The sequence below is a fragment of the Moschus berezovskii genome, chromosome 9 (genome assembly GCF_049115385.1).
Source record: "Moschus berezovskii isolate FMDL1 chromosome 9, NW_MosBer_1.0, whole genome shotgun sequence".
Classification (NCBI taxonomy): domain Eukaryota; kingdom Metazoa; phylum Chordata; class Mammalia; order Artiodactyla; family Moschidae; genus Moschus; species Moschus berezovskii.
Genome location: NC_142468.1, coordinates 94,350,694 through 94,368,278, shown reverse-complemented (window position 1 = coordinate 94,368,278; position 17,585 = coordinate 94,350,694). Strand labels below are relative to the sequence as shown.

The window sequence follows — 17,585 nt, the reverse complement described above, 5'->3', positions numbered from 1 at the left end:
GGACAGATGGATTGGCACCCAACATGTGGCCCCCAACTCAGAGCCCCATCCGTTACATTCAGTGTGGAGTTCAGTTATGGGATTCTCTCCCTCTGCCTTTAAAAAAAATTTTATTTACTTAGCTGTGGCACATGGAATCTACTTCCCTGACTAGGGATCAAACCCAGGCCCCCCAGTGTTGGGAGCGTGGAGTCTTAGCCAGCAGACCACCAGGGAAGTCTTACCTTTTCTTGTGGGTGGAAAGGGTGAAGCTGTTGTTGTATTGCATATGGATATAAGAAAATTATTAGAAAATAAGTGCAGTACAGCTTCTATGTAAGAAATAATAGAGTGATTTTTTTGCAAAAGGAGATAGCCTTTCGTCTTCTGGTTTCAGTGTTTTGATTGAATCTGACTCTGAGCTCAGTTGATGAGCCTGACTCTGTCCACATGATTCCAGTTTCCCTTGGAGAAAGGTCTTGTTAACCAGTTTTTGGGTGGTATGTGGGGACAGTGGTCCTGAGAGAAAGCTAGGGAGGCTCTTGAGAAGGACACAGTGTAGTTCAGGCTGGCCCTGCCACACAGGAAGGCAGGTCTTACTTCCTTGGCACAACTCAGTAAGTGAACTCTGCGACCTTCACAGATGAAAGAAATCTCTATTAACGTTGTGATTCGCTGTCTTGCCAAGGATGTTCCTGGAACTCTGGAGGGCCGGGTGGAGGCACAGGAGGGTCAGGGCCCCAGGTCCAGAGACCAGGCGGAAGGATTAGCCATGGAGGCCAGGAAATCCGCGTCTCCCTCTGAACCACAAAGAAAGGAGGGGTTTAAAATCACCTGAGAGCTTTTAAAAGTCTGAAGCTGAAACTCATGACCCGGCAATTCCAATCCTAAGTGTTTACCCATAGGAATGAATACTTGTGTCTGCCAGACAGGTGCTGGAATGTTTGTAGCAAGGGTTTTGTAATAGGCAAAAACTGAAAACTCAACAGCAACATGCCCTTCAATGGTAAAATTGATCAATCAATTGCAATATGTCCATGTAATGGAATTCTAAAGATTGGTGAAAATGCACATTTTGCAACCACACGCAGCACCGTGGATGAATCTCACAAGTGTGCTGCCGAGTAGAAGAACATGTACCATATGATTCCATCCATAGAAAGTCCCCGAAGAGGCAGAGATAATCCGTGCTGCTGGAATCAGGCTGGTGTTTATCACTGACCCAAGGTGGGGGGTAGGGGCAATAGGACTGGAAGAAGCAGGAGGGGCTTTAGGGTGCAGGTTTCCAGGTTTGGTCCATTGGCAAAATACATTGCACTGTACACTTACTTTATGTGCACTCTTTAATATGTAAATGAAATGTCAGCAACAAGTTAAAAATGTGTAGTTACCTAAATGCTATCCCCAGAGATTCTGATTTAATCGGTCTGAGAACAGGGCTCAGGCATCATTTTTGTTTGGATGGTTCTTTAGAAATTTCTAGAGGTAATTCTAGTGTGTCCCCAGCAGAGTTAGCAGAATGGTCCCTTTTCTCTGTGAAGAAAGTGGTGAGCTGTGTGTTGACAGGTAGAGCTGCGGGAGTTTGGAGGTGCCCTGAGGTCCAGGCCGCGGAGCCCCAGCGGCTGATGTTCCTTCCAGGATGTGTCTGTCCCTCAGTGGCTGTATCCGTGGTCTGTGGCTTTGCATTCTCAGGGGCTGCTGCTGCATTTTCTGTTTGGAAGAGGTCTCTCCTTGGACCAACCGGGGCCCAGCATCCTGGCTGCTTGCAGGAGAGGGAGGAGCTGTCCTTGGCCTTGAGAAGAGCTGACAGGACCCACAGGATGCTCGAGCATCTCAGATGCCCACTAGGAGACAACTCGGGAGAGTGTGTGGACACCCACCCTGGGGGAGGGGACCCCCAAGGGGACCCTCCTGTGACCACCAAGTCCTAGCTGGTTCACACTGTCAGGCCTGACTAAGTTTTCCACTTCAACATCAGCCATGGGCACTGCTGTTGCCTGAGGTTAAGGAAGATCGTGGGCGGGGGTGTGGGGAAGCCAAGGGAGTGTTGCCAGTGAGCACCTCTGTGAGGGCAGGAGTGGCCCCACCTGTGCTTTTCCCCACAAACCCCAGCCCATGCTGCCCGAGCCACTTTATCCTCTCTGTATGCCTTCTGCCTCCCACCTGAGCTCCTCTTTGATTATTCAGCCAGCACGGATGGAGTGCCTGGTGCTGCTGGGCTGGGCTGTCTGCCTGCTCCACAGGCTGGGACTCCTGGAGGGGAGGGCCCATCTGTGGGTGACCCCCACCAGCTCCTGTCCACCACCCCTCCCCTTCCTGCTGGGCACCCCTCATTCTCTGGACCTCCTTCACTCTTTTTATAAAAAATCATTTATTTATTTGGCTGCACTGGGTCTTAGTTGAGGCAAGCAGGATCTAGTTCCCTGACCAGGGATCAAACTTGGGCCCCCTGCATTGTGAGCTCAGAGTCTTAGCCACTGGATCACAGGGGAAGTCCCTCCTTCACACTAACTGTCTGGCTTTTTTTTCTCCTCTTCTCCGTCTTGAAGTGTCAACATGTCTCTTTTTCGGTCTCTCCTTCATAGACTCTTTCCTTTAGCAAACATTGGGTGCCTGCTGTGTGCTGGGGGTACAGAGATGTAGAAGACACACGCCTGGTGGAGCTCAGATGTCTAAACAGACAAGCACTGGGGTGGTGAGTGCAAGAGTAGCAGCGTGAAAAAAGGCGCAAGGGACCACAGAGGAGGGATGCCCAGCTCTGCTGGGGGAAAGCTGGGAAGGCTTCACAGAGGAGGTGATAGCTGAGCTGAACCTAAAAGGATGATTGGGGAATTCTCCAGGTAGATAAGCATGGCAAAGAATCCCGGGAAGAATGAACACACAGGGTGAAGGGGCGCCACTGAATTGCATGGGTGAGGCTGGAAAGGAAGCAGGAAGGCCAGCTGAGGAGGCAAGCAGGAACTCCAGGAGGAAAGTCAGGAGGCGGGGTGGGGGTTGGTTGGCAGGCTCAGATCTGGGCTGCAGATGGCTCTATTGGCAGTGTGGATGTGGGAGAGGGCCAGGTGTGCAGGGCAGGGCAGGGGGCAGGTGTCGTTAGGAAGCTGATGCCAGCATTCAGGAGAGAGATGATGGTGGCCTGGGCTTGCCTGGTGCAGCAGGAGTGGGGACAGTAGATGGCATCGTGGCTCTCGGGGTCCTGGGGGTTGATAGGGTGTGGGGTGAGTTGAATACTCTGGCTTGGGGAATGTGGAGGATGGGGCCTTTCAAGGGGAAGCAGATTTGGGGACATGATACTGAATTCACTTTGATGGATCTGTCTAGATGGCAGGCTCTGCCGCTCAGGAGGGATGAGGTGTCACCGTTAGGTATTTAGATTGGAGAGTGTCTGCCTGGTGCAGATATTTTGAGTCTGGGGGAGGTGTGTTTGTGTGTGTGTGTGTGTCCCTTGAGACTTTGTCCCTGGGGCTTGCGGGAAGCAGCGAGACTCTGCATCTCTGGGTCCCCTTTGCACTGCCTCTGTCTCCCTCTCTTAACCTCCTCTCTGTGTCTCCCCTTTCCTGATGGGCCTGGCTCCTCTCCCGACATCTCTGAGTGCTAGCTGCCCGTCCCCTCCGTCTCAGCAGCTCTCTCGGCCCGGGCAGGTTCATACCAGGCTCATGGGGTGATAAGCTCAGCAAGTATTTGTGGAAGGGATGGGCAGGTAACCTGAATTTTTTGGGCATGAGGCCCAAGGGCGGGGCAAGCACAGATGTATCCCCCAGATCAGCATCTTGCCTTTCCATCAGGCTCAGCAGGGTGAGAGGGCCTCATCTGAGAAATTTTCAAACCTTTGCAACTCCCTCTGCTTTTTTCTTTTGGTTTGTTTTGTTCTCAAACTTTTATTCTAGCTGTGTCCCTCAGATGCCTGGTAATTTTTTTTTTTTTTTTTTAGCTGCATGGCATGTGGGCTCTTAGTTCCCTCACCAGGGATCCAACCCACGTCCCCTGCATTGGAAGGCGATTCTTAACCACTGGACCACCAGGGAAGTCCCTATAACCTGCTTTAATGTCCAAAATACTGAGCCTCCCCCGCTCCACCCTCCTCATGACAGTAATGATGTATTTTGTAGCTTTGATTGAAAAAATGGATTTGAAGACCCCTGATATTAACTCCAGGGCTTCCCTGGTGGCTCAGAGGTTAAAGCGTCTGCCTCCAATGCAGGACACCCAGGTTCGATCCCTGGGTTGGGAAGATCCCCTGGAGAAGGAAACGGTAACCCACTCCAGTATTCTTGCCTGGAGAATCCCATGGATGGAGAAGCCTGGTAGGCTACAGTCCACGGGGTCGCAAAGAGTCGGACACGACTGAGCGACGGAACGGAACGGATATTAACTCCACAGTCTGCATGTGGAGGTGGGATGGGGGTGCCCGGGCAGGAGGTGTCGTTCACAGCCCAGAAAGCGAGAGCAACTTGGTGGGGTAATTCTCTATGGGAACAGAGGCTGCGAGCAGGGTTGGGGGACCCAGGCTGGCTCCCCACTCTCCAGCTTCCTGCTCTTGCCATCTCTCTCCTCTGAATCAGAGCCCTGTTGCTCCTTGCACGGACCCTGCCTGACTGGTTCTGTTGGTGAATTCTTGATGACCATTGCCCCAGACCTAGGTTTTCATTGGACTTTGCTCCCATCTCTTTATTTCTACTCATCTAAACAAATACTATGGGAAAGAAGATGAATTAGTAGAGAGTCTGATTTGAAGATGATTTTGAAACCAGTGCATTTCGAGCATATCCAGGGTCTCTGAATTAACAGCATTATCAGGATGACCAGGAGGAGCTGGTTTTAATTGATGGATATGAAGGATGGGCTTTTGACCACCATAATCATCACATGAAAAGAGGTTACTTTTAAACATATTTGAGATGTTTTCCCGTTTTCTGTTCTTTTCTTTTAAAAAACAATGTTGGCAGCACTATACTAAATGTTGGTCCACTGTAAGCACGTGGGATCTTAGTTCCCTGACCAGGGATGGAGTCCATGCGCCCTGCCTCGGGAGCGTGGTCTCAACCCGTGACCCACCAGGGACGTCCCTCTTTCCACTCCCGTCTTCTTCATGGAGATGCTATGGGAATCGCAGCAGCTTTCTTGCCATCCTCATGGCCCTTCTCGCCTCCAGCTTCTGTTCTTGATCTCACTTACACTGTCTATACATGTCACAAATGTGAGCTGCACACTGGTGTTGCCCTAGGCTCAGAGCCTGTGGTGCTGGCGGAAGGGTCCTGGAGCCCCTGGAGATGGGCAATGAGAGCTCACCCACAGGTGTCTGAGAGGAGCCTGAGGTTCAGGGCAGTGAGAGCCTGCAGCAGGGCTCATCACTAGGCTGCGGAAGGGCCCAAGGAAGGTGCCCCTTCCTGAGGTCTTTGAACCTAAGGATGCGTTAGTTAGGTTTAGAATCCATGCAAAGGCTTGATTATCCATGCAGGGTTAGGTGAGGAAGCCAAGCAGGATTTGCAGTCCCACCCAGCTGCTGAGGCTCAGCTTCCTTTTCTTTGGGAATCTGGCTGTAACTTTGACTCTGTGTGTCATCTGAGTTCCTGCAGCCCTGACAACTTGAATCACACTTTCTAGTACCTGAGTGACAGGCCTCCTGCCTCTGAAACCATGGCTCAGCTCCTCCTCCTTCCTCTTGGGGTCCTGTTTTATCTTTGGTTGTTTGGGCCAGAATGTGTTCCTTAGAGGGGAGCCTGCATCTTCTCTTCCCTGGAGGCCCAGAGGGTTCCTGGGCTGCAGGGTTCAAGCTTGTGCAGGCTTGTTCGACTTGTGCACACTTGGCTCGGGGGCCTCTCCTATTGAAGCACTCAAAGCAAGAAAGGAAAAGAGAGATGAAAGAGAGGGCTGGAATCCGCCACACAAAAATTAAACACAAATGTAGCAGCAATACCACAGACAGAACTAAAAGGAGAATAGGGGAAATATTTGCAAAAATGATAAACTAAGGATGAATCTTCTCAACAAAGAAGGTAGACAAATCAATAAGAAAGACATGAAGATACTTATAGACATTTCACAGATGAAATCCCAGTGGTCAAGATGTACTTGGCAAAAAATGTTGAACCTATCATTAAGCAGAAATAGAAATGAAAACAATATATGTTCACTTATCAACTTTGCAAGGTGAGAAAAAGATCATAGCCAGTGTAGGGCCTGGATGTAGGGCAGCAGGCACCCTCATATAGTGCTGAAGGCCATGCTGATCATCGGTATAGCATCTGGACAGCATTTTGGAACTGGGTCTAAAAGATCCTAAGAGATGCTCATTCTCCATCCACTAATTTTACTTCTGAGAATCTATCCAAGGAACAAATAGTGACATGGGGACTGTCTCATGAAATCATGTTAACAAAACCAGGGCATACAAGTTATGTGATGTATAATTCCACTTACACAAATTATATATTTATGAATAAATATTTTCTTTGTGTGATTTGGCGGAGAATTTTTTTTTTAATTTTTGGCCTTGCCCTGTAGTGTGTAGGATCTTGGTTCCCCCTCCACAGTGAAAGTGCAGAGTCCTAACCACTGGACCACCAGGGAATTCCCGGGAATTTCTTTCTTATGGGTCATTTTTAAGAACTGTTTTTATTTATGTACTTTTGGCTGTGTTGGGTCTTAGTTGTGGCATTTGGGATCTTTTATTGTGGCATGCAGGCTTAGTTTCACTTCTGCATGTGGGATCTTAGTTCCCTGATCAAGGATCCAACTGGTATCCCTTGCATTGGAAGGCAGATTCTTAATCACTGGACCACCAGGGAAGTCCCTTATGGGTGATTTTTGATCATCATTCAGTTCAGTTCAGTTGCTCAGTCGTGTCCGACTCTTTGCGAGCCCATGAATCACAGCACGCCAGGCCTCCCTGTCCATCACCAACTCCCGGAGTTCACTCAAACTCATGTCCATCGAGTCGGTGATGCCATCCAGCCATCTCATTCTGTCGTCCCCTTCTCCTCTTGCCCCCAATCCCTCCCAGCATCAGAGTCTTTTCCAGTGTGTCAACTCGTCGCATGAGGTGGCCAAAGTATACTTTATGTATTTTATATTTCTTGTATTTTCTATAATAAGCTTAAAAAGCTGAAGGTTTGTGGGGGAGTCTCTGAATTGTGTAGTGATGGACCCAAATAAATCCAGAAGTTAGCTCTAGGAGCACACATACGTGCTCGGTCGTGTCCAACTCTTTGCGACCCTATGGGCTGTAGCCCACCAGGATCCTCTGTCCATGGGATTTTCCAGACAAGAATACTGGAATGGGTTGCCGTCTCCTCTTTCAGGGGGTCTTCCCAATCCAGGGATGAACCCATGTCTCCTGAGTCTCCTGCATTGTGGGCAGATTCTTTACTGCTGAGCCACCTGGGAAGCCCTAGCTTTAGGAGTCAAGGGGTCAAATCACTGGCACAACCTGTCACTTTGCAAGATTAGGAAATGCATGATATGTGCACCAAAATTCTCCCTAAGGTCGAGGACAGAGGCTGGGCCCGTTTGGTGGGTGAGGTCATCGTGTTCCTTGCCGTGTGACACTGGTTCAGCCTGTCCCTTGGCGGGTCTCTCAGTTTCCTGTCTCTACAGTGGTAGGGTGGGAGGGGGTCAGGTTAATAACCTTGAAGGGTCTTGGCAGATCTCGGCTGAGGCGATAACTCTGTTCTTGAAGAGAACTTTGGCATGATCTGGTTACACAGCTGAGAGGGACGGAGCGCTGGGATCTGTAGGTTCCAGCTCCTTACCTGCTGAGAGACCAGTGCACAAGACCCCGTTACCTATTCACGGCCACCCCATTGCCCTGTCTTGGCCACCCTCTCTTCCCATCACCCCTGGGCTCACTCAGCTAGTTTGCCTGCTCAGGCTTATTGATTCCTCGTGTTTCTGCTCTGGAGGAGCAGGAAAGGGTGAACCCTAGGCTTTGGAGCTGTTTATCGGAGGCATGAACTGAGAAGCCTTTGGGAAGCTCCACCTGCCTGGGGAGAGGTGTCTCCCCCTGCCCAGCCCTCTCTCTGGGACTTTTTTGAGATGGCTTAGCTCTCAGGGCTGAGCTACCCTGACGCTGCAAAGGCGTCAAGGCCACTGCCAGGTGTGGGGCAGCCCCACCCTCAGCCCGCACTCACCTGTGGACTGCCGTTCACACACACACCTGCGCCGCATCAGCTGCTCAGCCTTGATAAGGCCTCCAGTGCTCAGAGTCCTTTCCCAGAAGCTGGGCAGTTTATGGTAATACTGTCTGGGCGCTCTGAAACTTTTGCTTTCAGGCGTGAGCAAGTCTCAGGGGCCTCCTTCCCAGCTGCCTTCTTAAGAGTGGGGCTGGCAGCTCCATGGGAGGCTGATTCTCCTTCCGACCCAGGCATAAACTGGACTTCAGGCGTCCAGGAATGCCGGTGAGCGAGGCTCCTCGAACCCCTCAGCTGCCCCGAGCCCCTGCCTGGGGTGCTGCCTCCAGACTGTGACATCTCCAGCCTCCCCTGGAATAGCAGGGCCGGTGTTGGGTGGGGGGCAGAGGCAGCCACCCTGGGCATGGTGGAGCTGGCCAGGAAGGGTGTCCCCAGAGACCCTGCCTTCCTGACGAGGGCCCGTTTCTCCTCAGCAACCAACAGATGCATGGGAAGACAGCTTCTCTGAAGAAGAGCACGGAGAAGCTAGGCGGGGTCCAGAGAGCCCAAGACACCAGGTGAGGCCCATTTCCCAGTCAGACATACGTCTGATTGGAGGTGGGCAGCCCTTGGGAGGTGACCTGTAAGAAAGGGGACCTTAAGGCTGCGTCATGGGGTCAGTTTGGGCATAGGCTTCCCGGGGCCTCTTCCTCCCACTCCCAGGCTTAACCCAGGGTGCTGGGACCTAGCAGAGTCTAGGCTTCTCGGGTTACCATCCTCCTCTCTGCCCACCGGTCCTCAGGCCAACCTGGACAGGGCAAAGGTTTGCGTTTCAGCAAACCCCGCCCCCCCAACCTCTGCCAGCTTTGGTAGCCTCCGTCAGGTCAGGCTGGTCTGCCCAGCTCCCCACTGCAGAGCTGCAGGCCCAGGGAGGCGGTTGCGAGGAGGGCAGTCCTGCCAGGATCATGGCCCATGGCCAGGCCCCAGAGCCCTGAGTCTGATGCCTCTACCCCACCCGTTCCCCATACTGGACCCCATCCCTGGCCTCCTGCTCATTCATCCCGGGCCTGCTCCTCAGCTTGTCCCTTGGGCAGAGAAACGGGAGGGGGGTTTTGACCCCAGGGATGGTCACTCTAAGCGTCTCTGGGAGGTGAGGCTCAGGTTGCCTACACCTTCTGGGGCTGGGGGGTGGCTGCGCACAGCTGACCCCTCCCTGTAGTGGGAGTGCCCCTGCCCAGGGCCAGCTCTGTGCTTGCTGTGCTCACCGCTTTGCTGTGGCCCCTGGAGTCGAGCCCCCGTCTCCAGTCTCTGCCCCAAGCTGGTGGCTTGAGGCCAGGGCAGCACTGGCACCAAGGATGCATGGCGGGGGTGGGATTCAAGGTCCCTTGACCCTGCAATGGCGTGTCTCCTCTGCAGCCGGTCCTGGCCGGAAGGCTTGAAGGGTGAAGATGTAAAGAAGTGCGGCCGAGAAGGGGTAAGCGTGTGCAGGCCAACTTCTTACTGCCTGCTGGGGGAGGGCGTCCTGGGCTGCCTGACTTTGGTGGCTGTTGACTCTGTAACCACAGGAAGCCTGGGAGATGTCCCCTTCTGGGTGGGTGTTGTGTCCCCTTCCCCTCACGGGCTGCCTGTTAAGACCCCGTGTCACCAGGAAACAAGCTGTGCTCAGAATTCGGCCCTCCTCACCCACTGGCTGCTCACCTGCTGCTTCACAACTAAAACCCCATAGGCCCCCACGCCCTGTGGCCTTATTTCCTGGTGGCTGGAGCAGGGCCTCTGGTGGTATGATCTCCCGGGACTTCTCAGACCAGCTCCTGTGTTTTGCAGATGCTACTGGGTAAATACAACCAGCAGTACCACAAGCTGTTTAAGGACATTCCCTTGGAGGAGGTGGTTCTCAAAGGTGAGCTGCCACCCTGGGATGGCAGGATAGGCCATCCTGCAGTGCCCGAGGCCCAGGGCCTCTCCCCCCGGAACCTCCAGGCACAAGTTCAGCCATGGGAGCTGGCTGCCCTCTGAAGTGGTTGGTCTTTTTTCCTTCAGAACTGTGAGAAGATTGGGCTGATTTGAGACACAGAATTGAATTGTGAAAATTTTCTTGAATGTCAGGGCTTCCAAATCTCATTTCTGTTCTGCTCTTATCGGTGACTATTCCTTCCTGCTTAGAGCTCTCAGGGAGTGTGTAGGAGCATTTGCTTCAGGGCAGAGCAGGGCAAGAGGTTCTGCCTGTGGGGGTGAACATCCAGGTTGGCTGGGACAGTGCAAAAACCTGGCGGATCTTTTGGGGCATGGGTGGAGGAAGAGGAAGAATCTAGCAGTCTGGAGGGGCGGGTAGAGTAGTTCAGTTCAGTTGCTCAATCGTGTCCGACTCTTTGCGACCCCATGAACCGCAGCACACCAGGCCTCCCAGGCCATCACCAACTCCCAGAGTCCACCCAAACCCATGTCCATTGAGTTGGTGATGCCATCCAACCATCTCATCCTCTGTTGCCCGCTTCTCCTCCTGCCCCCAATCTTTCCCAGCATCAGGGTCTTCTCAAATGAGTCAACTCTTCGCATAAGGTGGCCAGAGTATTGGAGTTTCAGCTTCATCATCAGTCCCTCCAGTGAACACCCAGGATTGATCTCCTTTAGAATGTACTGGTTGGATCTCCTTGCAGTCCAAGGGACTCTCAAGAGTCTTCTCCAGCACCTCAGTTCAAAAGCATCAATTCTTTGGGGCTCAGTTTCTTTGGGGCTCAGTTTCTTTGGGGCTCAGTTTTCTTTATAGTCCAACTCTCACATCCATACATGACCACGGGGCAGGAGGAGAAGGGGACGACGGAGAATGAGATGGCTGGATGGCATCACCGACTCTGTGGACATGAGTTTGAGTGAACTCCGGGAGTTGGTGATGGACAGGGAGGCCTGGCGTGCTGTGATTCATGGGGTCGCGGAGAGTCGGACACGACTGAGCGACTGAACTGAACTGAACTGAGGGGTGGTCAGGATTCTCAGGAAAGGATGCGAGGGTGCTGAGGAATGGGCGGTTGGGGCCTGGGACTGGGGAGGGGACTGCGGAGGACAGTCCCTGAGGCTGGGCTCTGGACTCCTCTGGGAGGGGCTCCCGGCCGGGCCTTGCTCACAGCAGTCTCATTCGTGTGACTTCCCAGTGTGCTCCTGTGCCCTCCAGAGGGACCTGCTTCTCCAGGGCCGGCTCTACATCTCCCCCAACTGGCTCTGCTTCCACGCCAGCCTCTTTGGCAAGGATATCAAGGTAGTAATAAGCCCAGGGAAGAGAAGCCCTGCCCTGTGGGTGCACCTCGGGTCAGACCTGTCCCTCTGCACTTGGTGAGGCCTCTCACTGCGAGTTATTCTACCCGGTGTCAGGGCAGCAGCCCCACCCCTTCCAAACAGGGCCCCGACTGAGACTCCACATCTGGCCTGAGCAGCCTGAAGAGTCCACTGCTGAGTTACTCTGCTTATGGGGTACCTCCTAAACGCCTTCATAAACCGAGTGGGATGTCACACTTTCGGGGCCATAAAGTGGCCAGGTGGTGGCTCGGGGAACTCTTACCGGAGTACGGGATTCACCAGGGCAACCATCCTTGCCTCCTAGATGATGGAATAGGAGCCTAGAGTGGAGTGTGCTGCCTTGGGGTGGGAGATAACCGGAAGGGAGCCCACATGAGGAGGTGGGAGGTTCAGATACTTTCCTCCATGGGCCAGACTTGTCCATGGTGTTCATGCTCGGCTCACTGCCAGGTGTGGCCGGGGCCCTAAGCAGGAAGCAGAGGGGCTGTGTCCTTGGTGGTGAGTCCTGAGAGAAGCCTGCCTCTTCCATCAGGTGGTCATTCCCGTAGTGTCTGTGCAAATGATCAAAAAACACAAGATGGCACGGCTCCTTCCCAACGGCCTGGCCATCACCACCAACACCAGCCAGAAGGTCAGTAAGTTTCGGGGCCAGCGCTCCCTTGTCTGTCTCCCCATCCCAGCCCCAGGAGTCCACAGCTTGACCCTGGCACTCTCCCAAGTCTTTATGTACCTCGCCCCTTCCCGTTTTCTGTATTCCAGTATGTCTTTGTGTCCCTGCTCTCCCGGGACAGTGTATACGACATGCTGAGAAGGGTCTGCACCCACCTACAGGTATGGAGCCTGGGGCAGGGCTGGGGCCCGGGAGATTGCTCAGGCCTGGACTAAGGTCTTGGGACATGGGTGTTGGGGGAGGTCGGCCCATCTTTTGGGCACAGGGAACTGGGGCAGAGAGAGGGGAGTAACAGGCTCAGGCCCAGTGAATTAGAGGCAGTCCTTGGACCGGGTGTCTATGCTGGTGAGCTTGTCTCTCTGAGGCCGTCGGGCCCTGCGTGTCCCATGTGCAGCCCTCACTTGTCTTTCCTTGGTGCAGACAGACGGGAGCATGCGGCCACTTCAGCTCTTTTTGGCCTGTGCTGAGGAAGGGGGAGGGCAGCGGTGTGGGGGAGTATATCCCCTTGGATTTGCCCTCTGCTTCAGGATTAACTAGGGATCCTCCCTGCAAACACTTTAGACTGCATCTGACCCAAAGGGCTCATTTGGAGGTAAAGCTCTCTTCAAGAGTGTTAGTACCTCCCCATGTCTGACTTTGGCTGTTCCATGATGGACAGGTAACCCCTGTTCCCTTCTATCCCCAGCCTTCAAGCAAGAAGAGTCTGTGTGTAAGAGAATTTCCAGAGGAACCTGAGTGCGAGTCTCTGGTGAGAACTAAGGCTGGGAGCAGAAGATGCTGGCCTGAGAGTGCCTGTGGCTTTGAGACTTCAGGGCCTCCCGGTGGGGGGCCCACAGTGCAGAATTGGGACACCAGGCTCAAGAACCAGTGGCATGTTGTGTCAGGTGTCCCCAAGACCCGCCACGCTCCACGCCATGCAGAGTCCTGGGCAGATTATGTTGACATTCTGAGCAGAACACATGCCCAGCCCCCAGAACATGGCCCAGGTTGGACCCCCACACCTTTGTAGGTACAGGGCCAGCAATCCATTCTCTTCCCTTTAGTGGAGTCAGAAGGGCCTTCAAGGGGCTGGAGGTGTCCCTGAGATAGATCTCTGAAGGCTATCATTCTAGAACATGGGCAGGCTCATTGTAGATTTGCCGAGGTCCTGACTCTTTCTTTTGCTCCTGGGATCCTGGGTAAGTAAAGTTTCTAGGGTAGGAGTGGGGGTGAGGGGGTAGCAGTGACTCCAGGGTGTTTTGAAGTCTCTGTCTGTAACTATTAAGTGTTTAGCCAAGCATGTGATATGCACAATGCCATGCAGGGGATGGAAGGCAATGTTCCCATTTTTATTGATGGGGACCTTAAGTGCCCCTGCCAAGGGCAATGATGTACTCAGAGCCCAGATTAGCAGGAAGCACGACTTATTCCATCTAAGAGAGTGCAAGCTCTCCTGGACTCAGCTGATCTGAGCATGCACCTGGGTTGCCTCATGTCCTGGTTCTACACTAGCAATCTTCAAAGACGCCGTCCCCTGGAAGAATGGCTGGTCACAGCAAGGGAGCAGATGAGAAATGTGATTGCTGTGGCTGTGGTTTCCCTGCTTCCGGGTATCTGCTCTCATGCTCGCTAGGCATCCATACTGATAATATCCGGAAAGGCTTTGATAAACCTAGTGTGGATCCTTAGGGCAAGTGAGATCTCAAAGGCCAAAGTGAGACAGTGTCTCCTGCCTTCTCTGCAGGAAGCCCTCATCCCCGAGATGAAGTGGAGGAAAGTGTGCCCCGCCTCCAGGTCCCTGTCCCTCCCAGATAGCATCCCTTGTATCCCTCGGGCATCCATGGAATCCACGGACAGCTTCTTCCCCTCCAGGAAGCCTCTGGGGTCTGGTGAGTTCAGTGTGCTTGTCCATGGCACCTGCTTGCAAAGACAAGGTTTTCCGTCCTCCCACTTCTGTGCAAAGAGGTCATCACAGCTAGGAGGGTTTTGGAGGGCAATCTCTTTCTTTCTGCAAATTCATAAGGGAAAGCCGAGAGCTCAAGTGCCTTCAGAGAACAGGGGTTGGGGAGTGGTCTGGGGGCTTGCCTTCTGCCCCAGGAAGATGCCAAATGCTGTCCTATTGCAGAGATCTCCGACTGTGAGGAGGAGAAGCTGCAGGAGGGGCCCACAAGCAACGGGGAGCTCAAGCTCTGGGATTACCCGCTCCTGAAGGTCTTCTTTGTGCTGTAGGTGACTGGAGAGTAGGGGGTGGGGGGATAGACCTGACCTGATCTGCCTGGGTGTCTGGATGTTTAAAGCCGGGGCCTTGGTGTGTGGGGAAGTCAGTGTCTAAAGTGAGGGAGAAGGTTCTGAGTCAGCTGTAAGCTCCTGGGTGCCGGGGGTGGCCATGCAGCAGCCCCTTCTGGAGCAAGATAAAGTATCTCCGGTTTTTATTCCTTCAAACTTGTAATTTAGGGTTAAGGCTGTGGGGAAGGGGCAAAATATGAAACTGTTGAAGAAAGAAAAAGTTGCAGAGGATTGGGGAGGGAGGGGGTCTGGCAAAATCTGAGAGGCCCATCAGATAGACCAGGGGAGGGCCATGGTCTTCCCACTGCCCACCACAGGGGTGTTTTCTGGGACCCCAGGCTTGTCTGTCATTTGGCCTAAAAGCTAGTAGAGCAGGGGGCTTGTGGGATGTTTTATTAACAGCCAGCCAGCCTCTGGATTCCCTCGCCTTACCTCGGCACCTTCCTCTGGGTCTGCTGGCTGGGTTTTGACTGTCAACCTCAGCACTTGCCTGGGGGAAGGGCTACCACCTGAGGGGGTAATCTTAGTGGCCTCACAGAGGGGCTGTGGGACCAAGGTGGCTGGTTAGAGGGAAGGTGCGCTCTGCTGAAGGACCCAGAACTCCTGCGGGGCTTCAGGGACACTTTGATGGGGACGAGTCTCAGGACCCCCTTGTGGCCTCTGGGAAGAAAGTGGCCCAGTTCTGAACGAAGCTGTAGGCAAAGGGTTCTGTGATTCCTCCAGCTGCAGGAACTAGCTTAGTCCCACTCCTATGTTTGGTGATCCTGTAGAAATGCCCCCTTTCTACAAGAGAGACTCACCTCCTCCCTACCCCTCTTTCTCCAGGATCTGCTTCTTGGTCATGTCTTCATCCTACCTGGCGTTCCGCATCTCCCAGCTAGAACAGCAGTTATGTTCCCTGAACTGGGGTGGCTCGGTCCCTGGGCACAGGTGATGCCCCCTCTCTTTCTCATGCTTCTGGGATTGGGGGTGAAGGACAGGAGCCAACACCCATGGCCAGGCTCCCTGCTAGTCTGGCTGGTCTTGGCCTTGCCCTTGAGCTGGTTTGTTGGCCCTCAGCGAGGTTGGGCAGGGCATGCAGGGTACAGAGACCCCACCTTGGCCCACCCTCATAATGGACCCACTGCCTTGTCTGCCTGCCTCTAGGCCCTTGTCTGACCTGTGTGCCGTCTCTGTGTGCAGGTAACAGCCCCTTGGCCTCTGACCCCAGTCCTCCGAGAGGAATGCTCTGGGTGCTAAGTGCCACCACCGATGCCCCTGGTTTGTGCTGCTGCTGTGTTGAGACCGAGTCAGAAAGAAAATATTGCAGAATCCTTCTCCTCCCCGCAGCTCTTCTCCCTCCTTAAATGAGTGGCCTGAAGTACCTGTTTACAAAACTCCTACAATTTTGGGACTCAGACGGAAAGCCAAGTTTCTGGAAATAGACAAGGAGTTCTGTACACTAAGCTTTAGCAGCCACTTATGTGAAAAACATTTTTTTAAACTTGCTCCTTGGAAATAGTTCTGACACAAAGGTAGCGCATTTGGGGCCACTGCAAGGGACAAAGGCCATGCTTGATTCCAAGCACGTGGCCCACTCCAGTGGTGGGACAGCGGCCAGAGCCCAGATTGGCAGTGTGGGCTCCACTCTCTCCCAGCATGCTGTGCTCTCACTCGGACCCCCGAAAGTTCCTGTTCTGGGGCCCAAAGGGTTTCTCTGCAGGTGGCCAGGGGCCCATTCAGGGCAAACTGGAGGGAGTGGGGTGAGCTCTGAATGAGGAGAGGAGGGTCTGTGGCCCAGATTCTAGCCAGGGGCGTGTTCATGGTCTGTGCAGAGGCTCCGTTATGACTCCTCTTGAGGAGGCTGGCTCAATCTGGGAGCACACGACTTGCACCAGGGGATAATGGCAGTCGCTGTGGAGAACAGAGGGCCAGCATTCTGTGTCCTCAGTTGCTGTTTCCTGGTGAGACAGGTGGAGTGGAGCTTTTTTGATTACTGTGGCCACAGACCAGGTCCTCGATCTCCCTGTGGTGTGCTCAAACATTTCCAAGGTGCCCCATGTGGGAAGTGGGGAATGGGGAGGGTAGTGGCTTTGATTTGAGGTCTCCCTTGTACTCCCTGCTTCACTGCCTGGATTTGGGGCATGGCCAACAACAGCCTGATGGGCTTGATGGTGTTGGGCCACCACAGGGCAGAGCTCACTATGTCACCTACAGGCCATGCAGGAGGGTCCTCCACGCCTTGGGCTCTGTTCTCCATAAGTAAAATGGAGGTGTCCAAGGTGGGCCTGTGACTGCAGGGACCAAGCCAAGGGGGCCTGTCTGATACATTTGGAAGCAAGAGAGGTAGAAGACAGGAAGAATGGACATAGTGGCTTTGCCTTAGAGCTCCTCCTCCTCTGACAAGTTCTCCTCAATGCTACAAAACTTCTGTGCCTTAAAACTCTCCTGGGACTCTGATCTGCTAAGACAGTGTCTTTGGAGGTGCTGGAAAGGCCTTAGTGAGGAGGCCAGACGTATCAGGGAAGGTCACTGGTGATGAGTGGGTGGGGTCAGAAATAGCCACTTTTTCCCTCTTCAGACACCTGAGAAGTTAACTGGTGGGGGTGGTGGTGCAGGTATCCTGGTGGAAATTATTGTGGAGTGTGACTGTCCTGTTTATGACAAATCCAAATGAAGACTGGAGGGACTGACAGGAGTGATAACTTCCTAAACTCAGGCTGGAGGTCTCTCCATCCCAGGTTCTAGGATCGGGCCCAGAGCCTGGCCTTGGGGGATACTTTCACTCAAGATGTATGTCTCAGGTAAAACTCATGGCTCCATTCTCCCTGCAGCACCGCGCTGGATGGATGCCTGTCCTATTATTTCCCTGTTTTCAGGGAAATAATCCTACTTGCCCCAATGCCTCCCCTCCCTGGTCCTTGCTGAAGGGCAGGGAGAACAGGTCCATTCTCTGAACCTTGCTGGGTTGAGCCAGAGGTCATGAGAGGTGCCAAGTCATGGGTGGCTATGCCAACATGATAGTGAACCTAGCCTCCAGTCTCCATGCCCTGGGCTCAGAGATGGCAAGAGGTGTGCAGTAGGGTAGGTGGCTTTGGAGGCCCTCTTGGGGCCCAGAGCTTTGAGTGACTGCAGTGTGCCTGTCCCTCGGGAGGGCCCTCTGTTCCTTCCTTCTGTTCCCCAGCGTGTTCCTTTGGCCAGGGTACCTTCTGTTGTGCTCATTTATAAACCATGTGTATTTATGCAGACCTGCTTGCATTGGCAGATGCTTCTCTCATTCCTTGAGAATTTGG

The 17,585-nt window shown here is 53.4% G+C and overlaps 1 protein-coding gene across 6 annotated transcripts in view; it reads left to right on the top strand.

Moving 5' to 3' along the window:
- The window catches only part of GRAMD2A (GRAM domain containing 2A), a 33,017-nt gene extending 17,246 nt beyond the window's left edge, over positions 1-15,771 (top strand). For 4 of the 6 annotated variants that reach the window (XM_055436742.2, XM_055436748.2, XM_055436744.2 and 1 more), the window contains 11 exons: positions 8,582-8,665; positions 9,504-9,561; positions 9,912-9,987; positions 11,237-11,340; positions 11,911-12,009; positions 12,138-12,209; positions 12,734-12,796; positions 13,772-13,916; positions 14,153-14,252; positions 15,139-15,243; positions 15,496-15,771. In XM_055436742.2, coding sequence (XP_055292717.1) covers positions 8,582-8,665; positions 9,504-9,561; positions 9,912-9,987; positions 11,237-11,340; positions 11,911-12,009; positions 12,138-12,209; positions 12,734-12,796; positions 13,772-13,916; positions 14,153-14,252; positions 15,139-15,243; positions 15,496-15,499 — 910 coding nt within the window. In that variant the 3' untranslated portion in view covers positions 15,500-15,771. Of the gene's footprint in view, positions 1-8,581; positions 8,666-9,503; positions 9,562-9,911; positions 9,988-11,236; positions 11,341-11,910; positions 12,010-12,137; positions 12,210-12,733; positions 12,797-13,771; positions 13,917-14,152; positions 14,253-15,138; positions 15,248-15,495 lie in introns of those variants that run through there. The other 2 variants (XM_088839968.1, XM_055436743.2) reach the window with 2 other exon arrangements.
- Positions 15,772-17,585: the final 1,814 nt, after the last annotated feature.